We start from the raw sequence: 14,909 nt of genomic DNA on the forward strand, positions 1-14,909 counted from the left end.
AGGCATGACAGGCAAAATGCTCTTGCTCTTGAGATTTTACAGGGTTACTGGTAGAAATGCCCCTGTTGTGGCTCTCAGGTGGGGAGGTAGAGGAGTCTCCACGGTGTGGAGTTGGAGTTACCTTCTCAAAGGCCCAAGGGCTGCCATGGTTCTTCCCATCTGTGGGATGGCAGACCCAAAGGAGGGAGAGGGCAGGCAGCCACGACCCGCGCTGTGGGCGTTGGAGGAGCTCTGGGCTGGGCCCGGCCCTTTGCTGTAGCACGGCGTGGCTCGGCTCTCATGCTTCACCACACTAGACATGTTAGTGGTCCCCCAGACTCTGAAAACGTGTCAAACCAGGACACACGCCCTGGGAAGCTGCTGTGCTGTTTCCTGAGAACACAGCGTTTTCCTTGTGTCGCCCAGGCTGGCCCTTTTGAACTGAGCTCCTCCGGCTTCAGTCTCACACGCATGGCCGCAGAGGCATGTTATGTGATCAGTGTCTAACTGTGTTCTTGTTAGCACAGTGGAGACACGGGTAGGAGAACGAAAATGAGAATGCTTAAAACCTTGCTAGAATAATGGGAAGATATCAGATTTATTTTCTAGCGATATCTACTCTGCATCTTAACATTTTTCAGGTACCTGTGTTCCTTAGATAGTTAGGTCATCATTAGGAGAAGTCTCTTCCATTCTAAATCTTGAAGCGTTGCATCCTTTTTTACTTTGGTCACATGACTGAGGCCTGGAGTGGCCTTCTGTCCTGAGATGAGATTGGGAGCTTTGGGCCCATCTCATGATTGCTGGCACTGGTGGGTTGTCAGGGCATCTGAGGAGAGTGGTAGGCTGGAACGCCGCTGGAGCGCTGCTCCCCAGCAGCGGGTGACAGGCGGGTCTGGGGTTGCAGTTGCTTACTATTACTCTTATTTTATTATTATTTTTATTTTATTTTTTGCCAGTCCTGGGGCTTGAACTCAGGGCCTGAGCACTTTCTCTGAGCTTCTTTTCCTCAAGACTAGCACTCTACCACTTGAGCCACAGCGCCACTTCCGGCTTTTTCTGTTCATGTGGTACTGAGGAATCGAACCCAGGGCTTCACTAGGCAAGGACTCTGGACTCTACCACTAGGCCACAGTTCCAGCCCTTCCAGCCCTTTATTTTTAATTTTTAAAACATGAAAGAATCCTAAACTCATCAAAAGTTGCAAAAGTGTTTACAGGCTTATGGAATTTTTCATGGGAGGGTGATCCACTGGTTTTCCAGACAGATGGGTTTCAAGTCTGTGTCTCTTTTTTTGTAGCCTTGTGTTTGGTATTTAAATTCTCAATTGTTCTATTAGTATGCGGCTCTTAGAGCCACTGAAGTGGATTTTTCTTGGTGCTGGGGGTAGGCTTCAGGGCCTCACACATGCTAAGCGCACTGCTCTAACACTGATACATCCTGCGTCCTGGCATTTATTCAGGTGAGGTTTTGTGTGGAACTTTGTAAGACGAGCTTGTTGTAAGAATGTGCTTCAGTGCAGGAATGCAGTGTGACATTTAACGAAATGCTGAGCACTGAGGACAGACCACGCTGCGGTACCATGTGGCTTGACACCACTGTTTCTCTGGTTTTGTTGGGAGGGAGATTAGTGTTGGTACTGAGGCTTGAACTCTGGACCTCTTAATTTTGCTCAGCTTTTTCTGCTCACAGCTGGTACTCTACTACTTGAGCCATCCCTCCAGTTTGGGCTTTGGTTGGTTAGTTGGAGATAAGTGTCTTGGGGATTGGTGTGCCTGGCTAACATAGAACCACAGTCAGGTCTTGGAGCTGCCTTTCAGCCTTTTAGTAGCTAGAACTGCAGGAGTAAGGTGGCAGTAGTAGGTACCTCAATTTCTTTTTTAATCAAAAATAATTCAGTAATTTGCCTGGTGGAAGGAGGGGTGCAAAAGAATGGTTTTATTTATGTTTTTGTACCAATACTAGGACTTGAACTTAGGGACTAGATACTGTGCCTTAGCCTTTTCACTGTCCCACTTGAGACACAGCTCCACTTCTGGTCTTGTGCTACTTAATCTTTTTGTTTGAGATAAGAGTCTCATAGACTTGCAGTCCTCCGATCTCGGCTTCCTGAGTAGTTAGGATTATAAGTGTGAGCCACTGGTGCCCAGCTTGTATTAGTTTTATTTATGTAAAACTGTAACCTTACAGATCGAAGTTACACAAAGAACATGAAGTAGAAGAGGTGTAACCTTCCCAAAGAACCTGGCGGGTCTTGTGTGTGTGGTCTCTGTAAAGCTTTGCATCTGGGGAGTGCATTTGAAACCAAAGGCACAAGCATCATGCTCAGTACAGCAGTCCCACCATTCTGGTGAGACCATGTACAAAGTGTTTCCTCACTGCAAAGGGGAATTGGGTCCTGTCTACACTGATCTACTGTGAGGATTTCAGTGCTGCTCGTTTGATTTGTGTGCCCATAAAAATGAGTGGTAAAACTTTTTTCCTAAGTCATTTTAGACATTGTCATGAAGAGATTTCTTCTTTTAGTATACTTAACCCCTCAAAGAGCCTTTGAACAGACTCCAGCCCTATCGGCCCTTGGATGGGGTACTCCCTTTTGGGCTGCTCTCCTTCCCAAGGCCCCTGCTGGGAGCCTAGGGTATGGGGGAAAGCAGGGGAAACTACCCTCATGGTCACAAAGACTTGGGCTTTTATTTCTTTGGTACAGAATCCCCTCTCGTGAGGACTGATGGACATGTTTTCTAAAGAACAAGCTCTTTTGCACATTCCCGGCAGCCTCTCGGAGGCCTTGGGTGGTGTGTGTGCAGCTGGGAGGTGGTGCAGTTGTGGGTCTCAGGGAGGCGGCCTTCAGAGGCCTGCAGGTTCGGGGTGCTCTTTACCCAAGCCAGCTGCCTGTGCTTCGGGGGCTCCCTGGTCAGGGATGTCAGTAGCACCCTCAGGGTATGGCCCTTGGTCCCTGCCGTCCGCTGAGCTCTTCCCTGCTCAGTGAGACAGGCACAGAACAGGAACACTGGCCCTCAGAGTTTCTGTAGCCATCCAACTCTGGCAGTTGCCTTGTACACAACAAATGTTGCTCTCACAGCTTTGATAGGGTGACTGGGGACAAAGACTCCTTTAGAGTGGTTTGAAAAGTAGACAGTAAGATAGACTGCCCTGTCCACGCAGAGTGACCTGGTCACCTGCAAAAGGTGGTGGACTTCTACATTGAGACTTTCAGTTGAGCTATGTTGGAGAAACCAATGTAAAACATTTACTATTTCATGTTGAAAGGAGTGTCAGATTCCTACCTTGCAAAAAGTATTCCCAAGAGGCAGGTGGGGAACCTCCAGCTTACAGGCCATAGAAGGCGCAAAAGAACCATTTGGTACATGACAGGACAGACACGAATGCTTCTTTATGCTTCTTGTTGGCCGGTTGCACCTGTCTGCCTATACTGATAATTTTGTATGGCTCAGGAAAAAAAAAAATGTTCCCACCCTTGTCATAAGAAGGAGTCTAACCTGAGTTTTCACAAAAGTGGGACAAGATAGACATTCCTCTGTATTTTTAGACTGGCCTAGCTATATTCTTGCCTTTAGAAGATACGCTGTACTTCCAAGCAGTGGCCGGTCCCCTCCAGGTCCTCAAACACCATTGGGCTCACCGCTCCTCCCCTGTCATGGCTTGTGTCATCTTCACTGACCAGCAGAGTGAGCTGTGACCTTCTTCCTCTCCAGGTGTCTGCTCACTCGGTGCCCAGGCCTGCTACTCAGGGATGAAGATACTAGAATAGATGTTCCCACCCTGACCTCTTGAGCCTCCACAGAAGGCAGGTGTGCTGCCCCCACTGGGTCAGGAAGGCTCTGCTCCTACAGAGACCTTTGAATGATCTGGACGCGACACTCATTTCCCCAAAAGCTTAGCCGTTGAGATTTTGTAGAGCAGGTTACACCAGCGTTTGTGCGTGCTTCCCATTGGTGCCGGGTGCCCAGCACTGTGATTGATGGCATGTTTTCTTGCAGACACCAGTTGGCGCTCCGAGGCAACCTTTCAGTTCACCGTCGAGCGCTTCAGCAGACTGAGTGAGTCGGTCCTTAGCCCTCCGTGTTTTGTGCGAAATCTGCCATGGAAGATTATGGTGATGCCACGCTTTTATCCAGACAGACCACACCAAAAAAGCGTAGGATTCTTTCTCCAGTGCAATGCTGAATCTGACTCCACGTAAGAGTTTAAATGATGCAACTACAAATCCACAAATAGTTACATTACCTTTATTGGAAGCCAAATTTGATCAGCTGTACTCAGTTTCATTTTCAATTTTCTTGCTACCTCTACATAGCCCTCTGATTTAAAATTAGAAGAAATAGATCTGCTTAAAAGTATCTGGTATGTCCTGTCTAAACTAGAAAAGTATATTTTTCCTTGCAAATGGAAAACTGAAGCTGTATGTTGACCAGGCCTTGGAGAGCCGCCTTCTGCTCTGTCAGTGGCTCAGAGGTTAGAGCCAGATGTCTGTACTCTTGACAGCTCAATCCTCTTGGATCCTTCTGTTTGTACAGAGTAAAATATTTACATGCCAGGCGCTGGTGACTCATGCCTGTCATCCTAACTACTCAGGAGGCTGAGACCTGAGGATCGTGGTTCAAAGCTAGCCCAGGCAGATAAGTCCCCCTGATACTTTTATTTCCAATTAATCACTCAAAAACTGGAAGTGGAGCTGTGGCTTAAAAGTGGTAGAGCACTAGCCTTGAACAAAAGCTCAGGGATAGTGCCCAGGCCCTGAGTTCAAGCCCATGACTAGATTCGTATACCCCCCCCCAAAAAAAAAAAAAAAAAAAAAAAAAAAAAAAAAAAAAAAAACCACTGACATTTAGGACAGAGACTCTGACTTAGGAGGAAAAATTGGTTTGGGTAATCTTTTTCAAAGCAGGCGCATTGTCAAATGTCCTAAAGTTTAAGGAAGATCTTGGTGACTCTTCTTTGTAAACAGAAGTTCTGCCCATTGATTGGATCATCAGCATTGATGGATCTCACTTCTGTCAGAAAGCCCTGTGACAGATTTGTAGGGAAATGTAGGCTGCTCTGCTCCTCTCCATGGAGGGCCTCAGGAGAGCTGCTGCTTCAGACCTTAGATCCCGCCCAGTGTCCCCAGTACGGCCTGGGGACAGCTCCTGGAAGCACAACTCCTTTTCTTTTTCTTCCTTTAGTATGTAAGTGCTTGGCTGGACTAGAATTCGGTTTAGTGGCAAAGAGTACTGGCCTAGGACATGCAAGGCCCTAGTTCCTTCCCCAGCACTGTAGTCAGTTGGCCAAACCAATGTTATATGAAGCTAGAGCCTTTTTATAGGTGGGAGTTTCTCTTTCTCCTGTGCAATGTGATGATTTGATCATGGGTTTGTTTTCAGATATAAACTTTGACTTGCATTAGTAGTTAGGGAAGAGTGAACTGTCTGTATCCCATAAATGTCTTCAGCAAAAGTGCTGTTCCTGCCCTTCTTAAAGAGGCTGAAACCGCTTCTCAGGCCAGTGGCAACTTTAATGCACATGGCCCTGCTTCAGCCACAAACCTTGGATAGCGGAGCTTAAAGTGGGACAGGACACCCATTAGGTTTCAGAGCCCTTGTGCTGAGACCCATCCACCGTCAGCCCCACACGTCAGTTTGTGTAGGCTGTTGTGTACCTGTTCAGCACCCCCCCCCCCCCAGCAGGCGTGCTACAAGAACCCATGTCACAGGCAGGAGCAAGGCCAGGGGTGCTGCCACATGGGAGGCTAGGCCTCCAGCCCTTTTTCATTTTTGTGTAGTCTTGGGCAGTAAACCTAGGACGGTGTGGGTGTTCAGTAAGCACTACAGTTCCCGCTTGTAGCCAATTACAGAATTAAGACAAGATCTAAAGTTCACAAGCTCGTACTTTCATAGATAGAACTGGAAAACTGGGAAGTCTTTGACAAACCAAATGGGTTTGGAAAGGCCATGAGTTAAGCCCGTGAATTTTCCTAGAAAGGTAACCACACCTCCACCAACTCGATGCAAGAAAGTTTTCATGTGCTGGTTTCCAGTGTCTTGACGACGTGCAGATGTGAGCTGGATGTGCCAGCTAAGGCTTAGATTATCTTCTCACCAGGTCGTGGTCGTGCCATGCACAAGCCGTGCTGAAGATAATAAACTACCGAGACGACGAGAAGTCATTCAGCCGCCGGATTAGCCACCTGTTCTTCCACAAGGAGAATGACTGGGGATTTTCCAACTTTATGGCCTGGAGCGTAAGTAATGGAGCACTGTTGCTCCACCCTTCAGAGGATTCTCTACTCACTTTAGAGCGAGTGTGTGATCTTTGGGGCTGGTATTTGGCTTTCTTGTTCAGCTTTTTTTTTTTTTTTTTCTGATGGTTCGTGGGGCCTGAACTCTGGGCCTGGGCGCTGTCCCTCAGCTCTTCAGCTCAAGGCTAGCGCTCTACCACTTGAGCCACAGCGCCACTTCCGGCTTTTTGTTTATGTGGTGCTGAGGAATTGAACCCAGGGCCTCATGCATGCAAGGCAAACACTCTACCACTGAGCCACCTTCCCAGCCCCTTGTTCAGCTTTTAACCACACACTGGAGGGTCCTCCCCACAGGTTTACTAAAGTCAGCTGCTGCTGGGTGGTTTCACGGGGCTTAATTTTCAAGTTAGGTTTTGGGGGAGGGGGCAGTATATGTGGCTTATTCAGAGGCGGTGATGACTAGAATGTTCTTTGGTGTGTTGCTGCTCCTGGCTGGCTTATTTATGCTTCATGCTTTGTCTGACATCTCCAGAGAGTCCTCCTAGCTCTGCCCCTGGGTTTGGGGAACCTTAAGGTTCCTATTGCCTGTGTTGTATAACATAACCCCAGGTCTGCAGAATCTCCTAAAAGGGCGGGCTTTTTGTCGGTCATGGGACCTGAACTCTGGGCCTGGGCGCTGTCCCTCAGCTCTTCAGCTCAAGGCTAGCGCTCTACCTCTTGAGCCACAGCGCCACTTTTGGCTTCTTTCTGCTGAGGAATGACCGCAGGGCCTCATGCATGCAAGGCCAGTACTCTTAGCCCTGAGCCACCTTCCCAGCCCTCAGAGACAAGATTAAAACCAAAACAAGCATGTTCTAACTGTAGGCAAAACTGGGATGTTTTGGAACATTAAAGTATAAGGCAAAACGTGTGTAATTGTCCTGGGAATAAAGGAAGCATGTGTGTTTTTATGCAAGTTGGATATTTCCATTTCTCTTTTATAGGAAGTGACTGATCCTGAGAAAGGATTTATAGATGATGACAAAGTTACTTTTGAAGTCTTTGTACAAGCAGATGCACCCCATGGAGTTGCGTAAGTTGTTCACTATTAAAAGTACTTTTGTGGGGCTGGGAATGTGGCTTAGTGGTAGAGTGCTTGCCCAGCGTGAATGAAGCCCTGGGTTCGATTCCTCAGTACTACATGCACAGAAAAAGCTGGAAGTGGTGTTGTGGCTCATGTGGTAGAGTGCTAGCCTTGAGCACAGAGAGGCTCAGGGACAGTGCCCAGGCTCTTAAGTTGAAGCCCTGGGACTGGCAAAACAACACAACACTTTAGTTTGTCCTCACTAATATTTCCAATTTGATGAAGCAAATTGTACGCAAAACACCCTAATTAAAATCTTCCCTTAAGTAAGGATCAAGTTGCTCAGGACTGGCAAGAAAAAAAAAAAAAGCATTAGAACATATTTAAGGATGCATATGTACAATTTAAGGATGCATATGTACAACTAATTGGTGCCTTGTCAGTGTCAGTGTGCCCTTCCACTGTATCCAGGGCCCAAGGTAATAGGTGCTGTCTTCCTTTCCCCTCATGTGACGGGAAGACAGAGCTGTTCTTCGTGCTGTTCACTGCCAGGCACAAAGGATAGCTGTAGGCTTGAGAGCCACAAACAGAGCAGGCTGCTTTGGAAGAGAAGCAAAGGGCAGTGTGTAAATAGCCACGACAGAGGTGCCATGCCTATATTTTAAAGTGTGCTGGTTATAAACCCCAGCCATGGGGAGGCAGGGGAGGTGCTGATGATAAAGCGTGTGGCTTTTGTGATTGTGTGTACTAAGCCTGTTCTGTAATCCACAGTTCATATATGAAGTATGTGGTGTGTAGTCAGAATCTGTGGGTGCTCGTCTTGATAAATGTGGGTAGCGGTAGTGGTCAGTAGACATATGAATTTACGCCGTGCCCTCAGGCCTGGGATTCTCAGACTTGGTGGGGAGGGGCGTGTTGGGATGTTCAGTGGTGACACTAGGGGTGCCCCCCCACATGGTAGTCACAAGGTGGCCTGTGCAGCTCCCTTCAAGCTTAACTGATCTTCCAGGTGGGACTCAAAGAAGCACACTGGCTATGTTGGCTTGAAGAATCAGGGAGCGACTTGTTACATGAACAGCCTGCTGCAGACTTTATTTTTCACAAATCAACTACGAAAGGTAAGTGGACCTTGTGTCCGCTGTGTTCTGTCTGGTATATCAGTGTCCAACTGAGCCCTCTGCAGATGCTCTCCTCCTCCTTGGGGCAGCTGCTGAGCGAGGTCACCTACGAGATCAGGTTTATTAGAGCCATTGTAATTTTACAGACTTCCTGTAATTGTGTTTCCTCCCAACATACACACACACAATTTGGCCTGTTGCTTTCTAGGCAGGTGCTCTATCACTTGAGCTATATCCCAGTCCTGTTTTTTTGCTAGTTACTTTTAGGATGTGGTCTTGCTTCCTGCACAAACTCCTGCCTAGACCGTGATGCATTGAGACTTGGTGGGGGTCCCAGGAACTACAGCTGCAGTGGGATGTGGTGTGTAAGGGGATAGTTAATGGGGTACAGTTAGTACCATCTACATTCACAAAAATTTTGCTCACATTTGATGGTAGCTAAAAGTAATGTTCCAGGAGTGGGAAGGCGAATGAATGTGGTTCTTGTTGGGTGGGGAGGTGTAAGGGTAATTTTAAAAATTCTTTTTGCTTCCTTGTGTCTCTAAAGAGATTCATTAATTTTCAAACTTTCAGACTTCTTTTGGATTGCTCAAAAGCCCTAGCAATTACCTTAGCCCTTGAGATAGTAGACATACTTTGACCTACGATTAAGTACCTGTTTGTATGTTGATTTTCCTAGGCTGTGTACATGATGCCAACTGAGGGTGACGACTCTTCTAAAAGTGTCCCTTTAGCATTGCAAAGAGTGTTCTACGAGCTACAGCACAGCGACAAGCCTGTAGGAACTAAGAAATTGACCAAGTCCTTTGGGTGCGTATCCCAGCCTGCCACCCCTCCCACCCCCCACCTCCCACTGCTGTACGGTCTGGGGCAAACAGTGCAGAAGGAGAGGAGGCACGCAGCCCGGGGTCCCCGTGTGCCGCTCAGGCTCGTTATTGCTGTATCCTGTTTCTCCTCTTACCTCTTTGGAAACAGAACACTTGAATACATGTAACTTTCAAGTGCGTGAAAACTTAACCTGGAGATACCACCTCCTCTCTCAGGAAGACTTTGAGAACAGTATATACATCAATTGTAATCCCCCAAAGTAATGCTCACAGAAATGAATTTGAGAATATTCTCAAATGGCTAATGAGTCCATTTCTATTTTGAATCTACATTGCTTGTTAATGTATGCATTTGAAATGTGGAGTTTTAAATGTAGATATCCATTTTATCTTTGAAAGGTGGGAAACTTTAGATAGCTTCATGCAACATGATGTTCAAGAGCTGTGTCGAGTGGTAAGTTTCAAGCACTAATTGTGTGGTTCTTACAGTGAATACTGTGAAGCAATGTTGCTAGCAAGTGAAGTCCCAGCCCTCCTTCAGATAACAGCCATGTTTGTCCGTTGAAGGCCCAACCTAAGCTAGCTAGAGAGAGAGAAAAGGGAGCATCTGTCTGGTTTTAAAAGCTAGGAAGAATGATTTGACTTATCTGAAGATAGGGTTTAAGCAGCGGTAGGCGATAGACTTCTAACTTGTGAATTCTCAGGAGACAGGAGCCAACATGTTGGCTTTGGTGGCTGTCCCAGTGGCCCTCGGTCGCCACTGCGTCCCAGCTGCCAGCCCCCCCGCGCCCCAGGTCCCACTGAGGCAGTCCTCTGTGTGCTGGCGACCCTCCCGCCCTCTTCCCTCACTAGCAAACGCTCCTTTCCGGTGAGGAAAGACACAGATGCACACATGAGATGGTGCCTCAAGGTGATTGGCTGGGCAAGGTGTGTTTTCTTTTTTACAGCACTAGCTGGATTGAATCCAGTTCATTAAATATCCATGGACAAACCAGTCAATCCTGTTGACAGGCTCAACCTCATTAATCTCTTGGTGTGGACCATTACGAGTTAAGTTTAGTGATCAATTTACATGCTTTTTCACAGAGGTAAAATGAATATAAAAATGCTTCTAAAGGCACTACAGATTACTAATTCATTCCAAAGGCCATATAAAAGGTTAACCTCGACTATTGCATGTAGATATTTTGTAAATATCCAACCAAGACAGAAGATTTTGTTTTTTGATAATTGCATGCCAAAAGTCATAATATTTTTAGTCTTGAATTTCTTTGACCATTGACATTTCCTAGTAAAGAATTAAATTACTGTATGTCTCATTTAAGCATAAAAAACTTCAAAGTCCAAACCTTCTCTTTCAGTTGCTTGATAATGTGGAGAATAAGATGAAAGGCACGTGTGTGGAAGGCACCATCCCCAAGCTGTTCAGAGGCAAAATGGTGGTATGTGGTCACTAGCTTACTGGTTTTAAACGACGTTACAATGAGAATGTGACCAGCACTGAAGGCCACTCTTTGCTTCTTCACAGTCCTACATCCAGTGCAAGGAAGTAGATTATCGCTCTGATAGAAGAGAAGATTATTACGATATCCAACTAAGTATAAAAGGAAAGAAAAACAGTAAGTTCTGAGTGTATAGTTGTTTAAACTTGGGTCACTTGTGTTTTAACATGTCATTTATTTACACAGTGATTGCGTTGAAGGGCTCGCTGCAGCAGGGAGCTAGGCAAGCACCTGTTGGCACCCCTCCTAGATGATGAAAGAGACTGTCAGAGTCCTGCCCCCCCCTCCCCCAGCCCTCCTTCCTACCCCACATTCCCACCCCGTATCCCGAGTCTTGAGGGAGCTGCCCTCTGGCCTTCCAGCCCCCAGGATGAGCCCTGCTCAGGGGATCTGTGATTTACCCTGCTCTTGCTTGCTTTTGTTCAACTTCATATTTGTGGCACTCATTAGAAATAATAATTGTGTGACCACATTTTCATTAATTCTTTTTCTTTTCTTTTTTTTTGTTTTTTTTTTTTGTTGGTCCTGGGGCCTGAGCTCTGGGCCTGAGTGCCGTCCCTCAGCTCTTCAGCTCAGGGCTAGTACTCTACCACTTGAGCCACAGCGCCACTTTGGCTTTTTTTCTTTTTGCTTATGTGGTGCTGAGGTTTCGAACCCAGGGCCTCATGCATGCAAGACAAGCACTCTACCACTGAGCCACCTTCCCAGCCCCATTAACTCTTTTTCTAGGTAATGTTTCTCTCTCTCTCCCCCTCTCCTTCTCCCTCTCCCTCTCCCTTTCTCTTTCTCTCCCCCCCCCCCCCCCTTTTCTTGTTTGAGGTCATAAGGCCCAAGTCTGGTTCTTTTTTTTCTTTTTTTCTTTTTTTCTTTTTTCTTTTTTTTTTTTTTTTGGTCTGGTCGTGGGGCCTGAACTCTGGGCCTGGGCACTGTCCCTCAACTTTTCAGCTCAAGGCTAGCGCTCTACCACTTGAGCCACAGTGCCACTTCCGGCTTTTTTTCTTTTTGCTTATGTGGTGCTGAGGAATCGAACCCAGGGCCTCATGCATGCAAGGCAAGTGCTCTACCACTGAGCCACCTTCCCAGCCCAACCAAGTCTGGTTCTTTTCCAGCCTCTTGACAGTTAATGGCAAATGCAAATTGCTTTTTTGAGGGTTTTTTTCCCCCCGACCATTAGTGAGAAATTACTCTTTTCAAATGTTTTATTGGCAATTTAGAGCTTCCCTTTTCTTTTCCTCCCCTCCAAAACTCAGGTTTGAATTCGGGGCCTCTAACTCACTTGACTACTGCTCTTAGCTGGTGCTGTACCCCTTGAGTGATGGCTGAAGCCTGGTCTTTTTTTTGCTGGTTATTTGGGAGTCTCAGAGGTTCTAGCCAGGAAATAGAACAAGTCCGTGTGTGGGCATCGGGGCCAAGCCCTTTGCTGGACCCCTATGGGTCCAGATGAGACCCTTGCTTCCCTCGTTCCGGGTCTTCAGCCAGCTAGTCACATTTGTTCTCACCTGCTTAATGATAGGTCTGTGGTAAGTGTTGGGTCCAGAATTAGATAAAAGGCCTTGAGTCTCCATGTTTGTCCTGCTACCCTTGGAAAAACCCCGTGTGTCCTCTTGAGTGAGGGTGGCTGTGGCACCTGCGGCTGCAGTCTTCAGCAGCCTGGAAGCCACAGTCTCTTGGGCTCTCTGTTGGGCTTCCCTGGCACTGAGTTTGGCTGCGATACATACTTCAGCCTTCGTGATGATGTCAGTTGACTTCCCCCTCTCTGTCTCTGTCTCTCCTCCCTCAAGTATTTGAATCATTTGTGGATTATGTGGCAGTGGAACAGCTGGATGGTGACAACAAGTACGATGCCGGGGAGCATGGCCTGCAGGTAAGGTGACTCCGGTGTGCTGTGCTAGCGTCCCCTCTGACTGTCGTGGGTCGCTGGTTAATGGGCAGCATGGAAGGCGGTGCCTGCCCCTGTGCCTGGGGAGCTTTGCCCACAGGGTCTTCTAGACAGGGAGGGTGGGGCCCGAGGCAAAGACGAAGGTCTTGGTGGCCTGGTGCAGCATGGCTGGAAGTTTTCTCCTGTCGTCCCTGTGTTACTGGTGGTTTTCTTGTTTTTCCTGGCCACAAATAGTTTCTTAGTTCCTTGGACTCTGCTTTTAGTAGTTTAGCTTTTTGGTTTTTCCAGTGCTGCTCTTTTAATTTTATTTTATGTTGAGAGCTGCCACGTTTAACGCCCCCTAAAGGGCTGTGGGGGTGTGGCAGCACGGGTTTCATGACGAGAGCTGTCCACACTCCTGTGGCGGCTGGTCAGGCCGCCGCCTGTTCTGTGTCACCATCCCAGACTTGTTAGCTCACCCGCTGCATTATTAAACCTCCTCACTGCCCTGTGCTTCCAAGGCTGTGCTTTGTATGTCCAGTACCAATTTGCCCATTTCATGGTGGGCCACACCTTTGCCACTCCGGACCCTGGCCTGCACAGAGCAGAACGTCTCTGTAGATAGTAGTTAACAGCTGAAACATTCGATCAGCCTGCACGACTTGCTTCTCTGGACAGTAGTGGACACCAGATGTCTCCGTCATAGCCACAACAGTGGGAACAAGATCCTAGGTCTGGGGTTTTGCCTAGAAATTGTCCAGATAATCCTGTCTTCTTAAACAGTCTCGCACCAAACAAGGCTGCTGACAAAGTGTGGCTGGCCGCAGCCCCCAGGCCCTCCTTGTAGCGAGCTGTAGGACCCGTGGGCTTGCAGCCTAAAGAAGAGTCTGGATTAGAAGAGGCAGGAGGGCAGCGAGGCCCGAGAGTGGTTGAGGTGCCAGGTACAGTCACGATGGAGGAGAGGCTGAGAGCTGGGCAGTCATGCGGTCACCACAATGCCGGGCACTGGGGGGCGAATGAGAGTGTCTGCAGCAAGAGGCCAGTGGCCACGAGGAGAGTTGCTGCTGGCGGGAGCGCCCAGTGTGCACACCGGCTTGGGAGGCAGCCCGGGAAGGAGGTCCGTCCTCCACCTTGTCCTGTCAGCCCACAGCATCTAATGTGCCTGAGGTGACAGCCTCCTCCCCACCCCTCCCCTTTGCTGGACGTAAGAGGGGATGGAAACTCCACGCAGTGACAGCGGAGTCCAACAGTCCACCGCCCTCCTCCGTTCACTGCAGACACTACCCACGCTGCAGAGCCCAAAGCTGTATTTTTTGTTGTTGTTGTTGGGGGGGGGTCTGGTCGTGGGGCCTGAACTCTGGGCCTGGGCGCTGTCCCTCAGCTCTTCAGCTCAAGGCTAGCGCTCTACCACTTGAGCCACAGCGCCACTTCCAGCTTTTTTCTTTTTGCTTATGTGGTGCTGAGGAATCGAACCCAGGGCCTCATGCATGCAAGGCAAGCGCTCTACCACTGAGCCACCTTCCCAGCCCCCCAAAGATGTATTTGAGTACACCTTTTATTTCCGTTTACAAGGTTGAAACTGAATAATCTAGTTATAAAATTCAGGGGACTGCTTCATATTGACGCATTGCAGCAAGTCTGTTTCTGCCTTTTTTTGTTTGTAGTGTGTTCTATAGATAGCGCTATATAGGTGTTCAAGTCATGGTACTTGAACTCAGAGCCTGGGCACTGTCACTGAACTTTTTATTGCTCAAGGCTAGCCCTCTACCACTTTGAGGCAGAAAAACTCACAGTTTTGGAGGTAAGACTTTCCTGCCCAGGCTGGCGTTGAACCGCCGTCCTCAGATCTCAGCCTCCTGAGTAGCTAGGATTGTAGGCGTGAGCCCCCAGCACCTGGCCCATGAAAACTTTTTGAGACAGAGCCTATGTAGTTGCGGCTGAGGTGGAGCTTGATCCCCGGCCCTGGCCTTTCAGGTGCTGAGATTAATAAAGAAGACGCTTTAGGTGGCCGCTGGATGTGTCCCTGGTTTTGCACTGTTGACTCCACAGACCTGTTTTGATTGTGATAAAACCGGTCCTTTCATGGCTTCATGAAGGTAGAGGTGAGCTAATTCACATTTCTTCTCCATGTTCAGGAAGCAGAGAAAGGTGTGAAATTCCTAACGTTGCCACCAGTGCTACATCTGCAGCTGATGAGATTTATGTACGACCCTCAGACGGACCAAAATATCAAGATCAACGATAGGTAAAGTGGTTGGGAGCGGGCGGGGTGCGGGGGCATCCGCTGTTCTTGTGCTTTGGTATTGCCTTCCCTGGGGCTCCCA

The 14,909-nt window shown here is 48.0% G+C and overlaps 1 protein-coding gene across 2 annotated transcripts in view; it reads left to right on the forward strand.

Moving 5' to 3' along the window:
* Usp7 (ubiquitin specific peptidase 7) overlaps positions 1 to 14,909 on the forward strand; it is a 44,112-nt gene that overhangs the window by 18,364 nt on the left and 10,839 nt on the right. For both annotated transcript variants that reach the window (XM_070003502.1, XM_070003503.1), the window contains exons 3-12: positions 3,981 to 4,179; positions 6,082 to 6,220; positions 7,201 to 7,289; positions 8,290 to 8,398; positions 9,078 to 9,208; positions 9,625 to 9,679; positions 10,587 to 10,667; positions 10,754 to 10,844; positions 12,509 to 12,591; positions 14,721 to 14,830. In XM_070003502.1, coding sequence (XP_069859603.1) covers positions 3,981 to 4,179; positions 6,082 to 6,220; positions 7,201 to 7,289; positions 8,290 to 8,398; positions 9,078 to 9,208; positions 9,625 to 9,679; positions 10,587 to 10,667; positions 10,754 to 10,844; positions 12,509 to 12,591; positions 14,721 to 14,830 — 1,087 coding nt within the window. The remainder of the gene's footprint in view (positions 1 to 3,980; positions 4,180 to 6,081; positions 6,221 to 7,200; positions 7,290 to 8,289; positions 8,399 to 9,077; positions 9,209 to 9,624; positions 9,680 to 10,586; positions 10,668 to 10,753; positions 10,845 to 12,508; positions 12,592 to 14,720; positions 14,831 to 14,909) is intronic.

This window comes from Dipodomys merriami, unplaced genomic scaffold (genome assembly GCF_024711535.1).
Source record: "Dipodomys merriami isolate MVZ:Mamm:240054 unplaced genomic scaffold, mDipMer1.0.p SCAF_60, whole genome shotgun sequence".
NCBI classification, from domain to species: Eukaryota; Metazoa; Chordata; class Mammalia; order Rodentia; family Heteromyidae; genus Dipodomys; species Dipodomys merriami.